The 9955-nt window shown below is 39.7% G+C and overlaps 1 protein-coding gene across 1 annotated transcript; it reads left to right on the top strand.

Moving 5' to 3' along the window:
• Positions 1-2718: 2718 nt before the first annotated feature.
• LOC134376608 (olfactory receptor 9Q2) lies at positions 2719-3657 on the top strand. The gene has a single exon (XM_063095098.1). It carries the CDS (start codon positions 2719-2721, stop codon positions 3655-3657), a length of 939 nt encoding a protein of 312 aa, XP_062951168.1.
• The last annotated feature ends 6298 nt before the right edge of the window (positions 3658-9955 follow it).

Genomic DNA, 9955 nt, shown 5'->3' with positions numbered 1-9955 from the left:
ATATAATTTTTGCAGATTAACCGTAAAAATGTAGAGGTCTCCTCCCCATGGCAGATGCACTGCATCAGAATCACTGGTAGTAGACACTAATATTCACATTTTAAACAAATTCCCTGGGTAATTCTTATGCACTCTGAAGTTTGAGAACCAATGATCTGGTGGAGGGGTTGGGCACCATCAAGAATTTGCTCAGTTTGCCTGGTGGAAGTTTGTTCACAATGTGCTCACACCCGCTCATACCTGCTTCTCCAACATTTCCCCTCATGATTCCCCACTTGCACCATTTCTCCTTCTGCCAAATAGTGAACTTTCAAAGTCACCAATTACAGCATATCTTAGCAATGGGGTGCAAGAGCTTGTGTTTATAAAACAGCCTCTTTGGGGGATCCTGTCGTAGCCAGCTAGGGTGGTGCAGTGGATTGAACTATGTCCCCTCAAAATTCACTGAAGCTTGAATTGTGTCCCCCAAGTTTTATATGTCAGAAACTTGGTCTCCACTATGACTGTTAAGAGGGTGGGAAATCCTATTATGGTAATTGAAAGGTGCAGCCTTGAAGAGGTGATTGGATTGTAGGGCCATGCCACAGTGAATGGATTAATAATGGTTCTCTGGGGTGTGGCTCTGAGGGCTTCAAAAGAAGAGAGAGGGGAGTCTCCCCCACCCCTCCCCTTTTCTCTCCCCCTCTTTCTCTCCTCCTCTCTGCCTCTTCCTATCCCTCCCTCTCCCTCCCTCTCCCTCACTCTCCCTCCCTCTCTCCACTCTCTGCTCCACCATTTCACAATGTGATACCCTGCCATCACTGTCACCACCACCAAGACATATACCAGCTGTGTTTCCTGGCCATTGGGCTTAGCAGCCTCCAAAACTGTAAGCAATAAACTTTGTTTTCTTTCCAAATTACCCATTCCAGGTATCTTGTTATAAACAACACAAACAGACTAATGCAGGTAGCATAGTGTAAAACCCCTGACAAAATCCCCAACTGAGATATAGGAAACCTTCAAAGAAATACCTTCATTTTGCTACAAGGCAGGAAGAAGGCAAGACTAGGATCCAGCCCCATCAGACCCTGCTGAGGGATGGCAAGACATGGTATCGGCTTTGGAAGTTTGAAATTAAAGAGAAATCTTCAAATATATTAGATGCCTTGCTAGGAAGTCACTAGAAGATAAATCACTACCCCCTGGAGAGTCACCTCAGGAACTAATTAAGGCATGATGTTGTGGCAGTGAATATAAGAAGAACCACCAGCGAGAACTAGTGCTGGATCAGCTCAGGGAAAAAGTCTGGTCCCCTAGCTCTGCAAAAAAAATCCCAGGAAACTCTAGTGTCAGAGTTCTATTGCTTTGTCAAGGGCAAGAGGAAAGAGGAGACTCTAAGAAGGGAGAATAAGAAATAGTGATACTGAAAGTGACCCCATCTCAACTGGGTTGCTATGGTTATGGATACATGCTGCATGGCTCTTTACTGAAAGGGAAAAAAGACAAGGTCATTGAAGCCCAGAGAGGAAAAGAGACTTTCCAGGGTCACATGCGTAGTGGGGGTGAACCAGAACCCAGGTGTCCTCTGGATCAGCAGGTCACAAACAGAGAAGCACTAAACAAAGGAGGAAGGCACTAGCAACATGGACTTCAGGTGAGGATGGGTCATGCCCAGCTCATGGCTTCCAGATCTTACTTCTTTTCTTTGTTATTATCACTAATGTTTCAGCTCAGTACTGGCCAGCTGCTGGTGCACTAGGCAGTCGAACATTCATCAACACCCTCCTTTACATCTTGGTTCTAGAACTCCATCAAGGACCCCCAAATCCTTTAACCCAGGTTCCTCCAACTGCACACAGGCAACACCAGACTGCAGAAATATTTCTGCTTTCTTCTGCTTTCAAATTTGGCTGCTGTTTATTATCTAACTGCTGCTTTTATTAGGGACTTTGAGAACAACCAAACAACACTTATGGAGCTTTGTTATGTGCCTAAAAGAGCTTATGTTTGCTCTTTTGATTTCAAGGTTAATGTACACACACACACACACACACACACACACACACACACACACACACACACACACACAATAAACTAGCCGACTCTAATTAGAATAGCAGTTACTTGTTAAACATGCATGTTGTTAGACTGACTGATGATATAAATATTTCTACAAGCAGAGCCCATTGCTGATTGCTAATGGATTTTTTTAAAATTCATGCTCTTTTGTTCCTAGAATATAAATTTTCCTTCCTTAAAACACTCATTTAAAAATTTAAATAGCTGCCATATATATGTGGAGTGCTTTTAGCTTTCCAGTGTGCTTTTGTGTCTGTTTTAATCTATGCATTAACCTTATCTCATAAGCAGTGCAGATATTATGATCCCCTTTGGGCAGAGGAGGAAATTGGGATTCAGGGAGGTTAAGTACCTTGTGTGAGATCAAACAGCTAATTGGGGACAGAGTTGCAAATACAAAAGCTGACTCATAAGTCAAATCACTTACTCTCTGTTCTTTCTTACCATAATAGAAGCATTCATCACTTTTTATCTTATTATAGTGAGCTCTTATTTGTCTATATCTACCTTAGGCTGCAAAGTTTGTTGAAGTCAAGTGCCTAATTGTCACTCACTTTAAAGCTTTATCACTTGAAATGACTTGAACTTATCCTGAAGGGTTCCTCCCTCCAAGACTCTTGTCTTGGCCCCTGCAGGTGAATCGCTGGATGGACGGCCATGAGGAATCACACTGTAGTGACCGAGTTTTTGCTTATTGCATTCACTGAGCATCCCCAGTGGATGCTTCCACTCTTCCTGGTATTTTTGAGTTTCTATCTTGCCACTCTGCTGGGGAATGCAGGAATGGTCATCATGATCCGCAAAAATCACCGGCTCCACACCCCAATGTACTTCTTCCTCAGCCACCTGTCCTTCATAGACATCTGCTATTCCTCTGTCATCGTCCCTCAGATGCTGGCCATGCTGTGGGAACATGGCACAGTCATCTCTCAAGCTCGCTGTGCAGCTCAGTTCTTTCTGTTCACCTTCTTTGCGTCCATTGACTGCTACCTCCTGGCCCTCATGGCCTACGACCGCTATGTGGCCGTGTGCCAACCCCTGCTTTATGTCACCATCATGACCGAGAAGGCCCGCCTGGGCTTAGTATCTGGTGTTTATGTTGCTGGTTTTTCCAGTGCCTTTGTTCGAACAGTCACAGCCTTCAGTCTCTCCTTTTGTGGAAACAATGAGATCAACTTCATTTTCTGTGACCTCCCTCCTCTGTTAAAACTCACCTGTGGGGACAGCTACACTCAGGAAGTAGTGATTATTGTGTTTGCCATTTTTGTCATGCCTGCATGTATCTTGGTGATCTTGGTGTCCTACCTGTTTATCATCCTGGCCATCATGAAGATCCACTCTGTGGGAGGCCGGGCCAAGACCTTCTCCACCTGCACCTCCCACCTCACTGCCGTTGCTGTCTTCTTCGGCTCCCTCATCTTCATGTACCTGCGAGATAACTCAGGCCAGTCCTCAGAGAGAGACCAGGTGGTGTCTGTGCTCTACACAGTGGTGACCCCAATGCTGAATCCCCTCATCTACAGCCTGAGGAATAAGGAGGTAAAAGAGGCTGTTATGAAATCCCTGAGCAGACCAAAGGCTATTGGAAGGTCCTAGATGGACCACTGTAAAATAGGACGTTCCTTTGTTTCTCCACCCTATCTGTCTTTTCTCAAATATCACCTGCTTGAGGAGGCTTTCCTAGACAACCCTACTTAAAATTGTACCGAAACTCCCCACCTCTGCTCCCTGATTTATTATTCTATGTAATAGTCATCACCATCTGACATACTAGATGTTTTTTATGTGTTTGGCATTGTCTAATCCTTACAACTAGGAAGTAAACAACATTAGAGCAAGCTTTTTTATCTGTGAGCTTCATTTCTGTATGCACAGTGCCTAGCAGAGCACCTTGCACATGAAAGGCACTCAATAAATATTTGTTGAAGGAATGACTGAATCTCAAGTTCTGGTATCTACCTTTAAAGTTCCAATATCTTCAGTCCTCAGTTTTCTTATCTGCCAAGTGGGTTTACCTACTTTGTAGTTCTATATATTTGAAGATCCAGTGCATGAATGGACAGCAATCACATTGGTCTTATCCATGACTAGTATCTGCTAGACCCAGTGCATTGCCTGGCACAGCAGATACTTAATGAGTAAAGCCAAAATACTTGAAAAATCATGATGCTATCTACAAATGCAACTACTGGTCTGATCCAAAGGGATTTTCCAATTCCCATCATTTGTTCTTTCTTGTTTGTTTACCTTATTGTTTTTGTAGGTTTTGAGTAATAATAAGAAAATTGTATTCATTATAATGATAGCAACTAACATTTATTAGGCATTATCATTATCACCTTCCAGAAATTATGTTCAGTTTGCTATAGGAATTATCTGATTTAATTCTCAGGACATCTGTATGAGGCATATTCTATTATTATTCTTGCTTTATAGGTGGGTGAGGCACTTGAGGCTGAGAGGGGTTGAGTACTTTTCCAAAGATCAGCAAGCAGGAGGTAGGCTGGGGCTTCCACACAGCCAGAGCTTGAGCTCTTACCTGCCATACACATTGTTTCTAGGTGGGATCTACTGCCTGCTCTATACGATCACTCAACGCAGAATTTATTGCTATAAATTTTCTTTTTCCTTTTATCAGATTAAGAAAAAGTAAAAGTTTGATCTTTGGAGGTAGATAGCAGTCAGCAACATTCATATTATTGCCTCTATGTGCTAATATTGTGTAATGTGAGTCTGCGTGTGAGTGTGTATGTGTGTAATTGTGTATGAAAAAGTGAGGTGCGCATATTCAATAAACAGTAGTTTCTGAACTCTAGAAATGTTCACTTTAAGGACATATGGCAAATACTTCAGAAAAGAGTTGGCTGGGCATGTTTAGGAAAAGACGTAGGAGGAAAAACTGCACTGGTGGCCAAGAGATTTAGAGTCACACATCAGCTTGCATTTGTGTCCTTGCAGAAATCACTTTAAAACTACAGAATGGGGTGAAACAACCCCCACAGAGTACATCTTGTGGGCAATTTTAAATATCAACTGCCATGAAAATGTTCCCCTAACGTGTCCGCATCTCTAGCGGGTCTTAGATGTATGCGGGCTGTAGGAAGAACTCAAAATTTGGCATCAGTTCTCAGTGGTATGAGTTCTCATTAGTTAATGCCTTTTTGCCTGCTTCTCATCTGTGGAATAATACTTACTGAGCACTTACTCTGGGCCAGGCTTTACAGGTACCTTATTTATTGTCACACCAACTTAGTACACTTGGATAATGGAAAGGTGTTAAGTAAGTTTTATAAACTTAATTATTAGATCGTCCACTAATTGGTGGTCATCCAGGCTCCAAAGCCTAGTGAGTAGTGATGAGCAGAGGGACCCATAGCTGACCTGTGAACCTCCTATTTCAAATCTGTCTGGAACAGTTTCTCCTGGGCCCAGATTAGCTTTGGATCCAGACACTTCCAGAAGTGGAGAGTTCACTAACAATTTTTTAACTTAACTTTTAAGCTAATGCACACTTACCATACGCAAGGCACTATGCTAAAAGCTTTCCATGAATCATTTATTTTAGTCCTCCTAACAACTTTAATGGAAAGTAATTATTATTGCCCCCATTTAGCAAAAGAAATAAAACACAGGACCCATCAAGGTTATGTGATTTGCCCAAGTTATGTAGCAAGAAAGTGGCAGGCAAGGGAGGTTCTAATCTCAGGTCTCTCTTACTGCAAAGTGTCTGTAGTAGCTGCGATCTTTCTTTCTTCTCTCCTCCTTCCCCAGCCCTCATGCCCCAATTCTGTGTTGAAATGTGCTTCAGAGGTATCTGGGTTTCAGGTGCATTCTTGGTGTTGGTGTTTGGTAGGTGTGGGCTGAGGTCGGTGCACCTTATAGACTGACATAAGTGTCAGCTCACAGAATTCACCCTGGCCCTCTCGTAGGTCAATGAGGAGGATCTGGGGAAATTTTCAGCTCCCTGAGAAGGAGCAGCATTGGCTTTGGTGAACTATTGCCTTCCGAAGCCCTTCCAGAATGCCTCTGGGGTCAAAGCTGGCATCGGTAAATAGCTAATCACTAGAGTGCCATCAAGTAGTCACCAACTTTGCCTTCAGGTCTTCTATATCAATCTTAAATGATCCCCTAAGGAATTCAAGATTCCTTTCCAGACACTGATTATTATTATTTCTTTTAATGGTATTTTTTAAATATTGAATTGCATGTATATGCATAAGAATATATATAATTCATTATTTTTGTTATATCTATTTATTTATCTATCTGTCATCATAAGATATTACTAAAGGATTGTCTGAAATTCCTTCTGATTTGCTAAGACTTTTTAAAATAGCTTTATTGAGGCTTGACATGCAATAATATTCACTTCATGAATACACTTATGAAAACATGGCTACAATCAAGAAAATAAACATACGCATCTCTCCCCAAAAGTTTCCTTGTTCCCACTATAGTTTCTCTCATGTGCCCTTCCTCACCACTCTTCCTCCGCACCCCCAGGCAACTACTGATCTGCTTTTTATCACTATACATCAGTTTGAATTTCTTAGAATATCATGTGAATTGTATATAAAAGGAATCATGTCTGACTTTTTTCATTTAGCAAGAGCATTTTTAGAATCAATAACATTGTTGTACATACCAACATTTATTCCTTATTATTGCTGAGTATTATTGCAGTGTATTGATATGCTATGTCTGTTTATTCATTCTTCTGTTTGTGAGCATTTGGGTTATTTCCAGTTTTGGGCTATTCTAAATAAAGCTGCTATGAACATTCATAAAAATCGTCATATGGATATGTACTTTCAGTTCTCTTAGGTAAATACCTACAGGTGACATAGTGCGGTCATGCGGTAGGTATATGTTTAACTTTTTTCAAAACTGTCAAACTTTTCCCAAAGTGGTCGTATCACTTAACCTTCCCACCAACAGGTCCAACAGTAAGAGTTTCAGTTCCTCTGAATCTTCACCAACACTTGGCATGACCAGCCATTTTTGTATGTGTGGTAAGAACAGATGACCTGATATTTACTCTCTTAAATTTTTAAGAGTAGAGTATGGCGTTGTTACTATAAGCACAATGTTGTGCAGATCTCTAGAATTTATTCATCTTGCATAACTGAAACTTTTATACATTGAACAACAATTCCCTATTTCCTTTGACCCCCAGCCCCTGGCTACCACCATTCTACTTTCTGCTTCAATGAGTTTGAATATTTTAGATACCTCATATAAGTGGAATCATGCACTATTTGTCCTTCTTGGACACTTGGGTTGTTTTCAAATCTTGGCTACTGGAAATAATGCTGTCATAAGCACAGGAGTACAGATACCTCTTTGTGATCCTGATGTAAATTCTCTTGGATAAACACCTAGAAGTGGGATTTCTGGATCATATGGTAGTACTATTTTTTTTAATTCAAAAGCATATTTTTGCATAATTTCTCATAAGCTTTATATCTTCTTTTAAATCAGGACTTTCAGAATTCAAATAGCTGAACAAAAGCAATCACAGGTTGTTTATTTGAATGAGTTTAACACAAGGCATCACAAGATGTAAGAAAATGCGAACACCATTTACAAACAAGTGACCTCTCTGTTCCTTAAAATTCCTTAAAATTTCCTAATTAAATCTCATCTCCCTTTCCATATATAAGTGGAGAGCATTTTTAAACTTTCCTTAAGCTCTCTTTATAGGGTAAAAAGTATATGGATGATAACAGTAAGGTCTAGGGTTTGCATCCCCTTATCGGCCAGCAACCAAAAAAAAAAAAAATATATATATATATATATATATATATATATATATATATAGGAAGTCCCATGTACAAATTGAGGAAACTTCATGGCCACTAATTCCTAGAGCCTTTTCATTCAGCCCTTTCTTCTTGAATAGAAGTCTTTAAATGCCTGCTTAGAATTTATTCAAAAGGAAGTATTAAATTATTTCCTTAGACCTGGCAACTCATTCTCTTAGTACTCCATTTCCACTCCTTTTGTACTCCCTGCATTCTAGTCAATTCTAAGAGAGTAAATAACCCCACAGTGCACTGCTTTTATTCACACAGACCCGACGTTGTCTTTTTAAATCAGGAGAGAATTTCGTATAACCAATTCAAGTTTTCTAACTACTTCCTTAACGTTACCCACCACCTGCAACACAATTAACACATGAGCTATTTATTAATCATCCCCCTTAGTGAAGCTATACATTTTCAGCCTGGGTTTTTATACCCAGATGAAATGCTAGTAAGAGATAAAATATTTCATAAGAAATTTATATGTATTTTAAAATTTCTGTCTTCCAGAATAAACACAATGTCTTTGAAGATTCATGGTTTTCTTCTTCTTGTTATTTCACTGCCTGGTACAGAACTTGAATCCCAATCCTTGGTGTTATCAGCACCATGCTCTAACCAACTGAGCTACCCAGCCAGCTTTCTTTGAAAATCTAGGTATGTTTTATTTTACCATAAAAATCAATTGATTTTATTTTTTTATTTGAAACATAATTGATTATACATATTTGTGGGGAACAAAGTTGAATATCAATACCTGTGTACTATATGTGATAATCAAATCAGTATAATTAGTATATTCATCATTACAAAATATAATCATTCTTTGTGACCGTTAACCAATTTCTCACTAACCCTCTCCTACTCCCCCTTTCCTACCTCTAGCAACCACAGTTCTGTTCTCTCCATTTGAAGGTTCAGTGTATTATTATGATTGTTCTTTCTTTCTTTTCTTTCTTTCTTTCTTTCTTTCTTTCTTTCTTTCTTTCTTATTTATTTATTTGTTTGTTTGTTTGTTTTTAGGCCCCTCTTATGAGTGAGGACATGTGGTTTTGCTTTCTGTGCCTAGCTTATTTCAAACAATTTTCTCCAAGCTCACCCATATTGCTGCAAATGGCAGAATTTCATTCTTTTTATGGCTGAGTAATATTCCATTGTGTAGCAGAAAACATAGGGAAACACTGCAGGATATAGGACTGGGCAAAGACTTTATGAATAAGACCTCAAAGGCACAGGCAACAAAAGAAGAAATAAACAGTACTATATCAAACTAAAAAGCTTCTGCACAGCAAAGAAAACAATCAACAAAGTGAAAAGATGACCTACAAAATGAGAAAAAATATTTGCAAACTATGCATCTGACAAGGGATTAATATCCAAAATATACAAGAAACTCAAACAACTTAACAGTGAAAAAACAAGTAACCCAATTTAAAAAATGGGCAAAGGATCTGAATAGACATCTCTCAAAGGAAGATATACAAATGACCAACAGACATATGAAAAAAATCCTCAGCCTCACTAAGCATCAGGGAAATGCAAATCAAAACCACATTAAGATATCATCTCAACCCAGTTAGAATGACCATTATCAAAAAGACCGTATAAGTGATTTTAAATTGAATATCCTTTGGCCCCGTATACTCCTAATCTTCCACGCCTCATAGATTGCTTTGTTCAATTTAAAGTCCTGCTACTAGAATTCCATGTGTGGCACAGCATTTTTGGCTGGCCGAGTTTGGAATTATCCTCTGTTTATAAGATACCATCACCACCTCCTAATTTCCCTCCCACAATTGTTTATGCCATCCATATAACTGGAATCTTATTTTTTGGTAATCTAGGGGACAGGGAGAGAAGGAATTTGAGTTTCAGAAATAAGGATCAAAGAAAAATAAAGAAAAAAATGAATACAAGGTGCCTGTTCCCTTCTAGTGCCTTGGGTGTGATTGAGGCAAAGCATTTGTAGTTAGAGACGTGAAGATCAAGAATCAATGGACTTTGTGAGGCTTTGGACACAGACTGAGCTGTTGTAAGGCCCAGGGACCCAGTATCGACAGGGATTCCCTCTAGCCCACCCCACCCATGGA

Source organism: Cynocephalus volans, chromosome 4, assembly GCF_027409185.1.
Source record: "Cynocephalus volans isolate mCynVol1 chromosome 4, mCynVol1.pri, whole genome shotgun sequence".
In the NCBI taxonomy this organism is placed as follows: domain Eukaryota; kingdom Metazoa; phylum Chordata; class Mammalia; order Dermoptera; family Cynocephalidae; genus Cynocephalus; species Cynocephalus volans.
Note: the sequence above shows the minus strand (reverse complement) of the source record. Positions and strands in the feature narration are given on the sequence as shown.

Excerpts from the sequence above, each read along its gene's own strand:
- LOC134376608 (XM_063095098.1), top strand. The coding sequence starts at position 2,719 with ATGAGGAATCACACTGTAGTGACCGAGTTTTTGCTTATTGCATTCACT.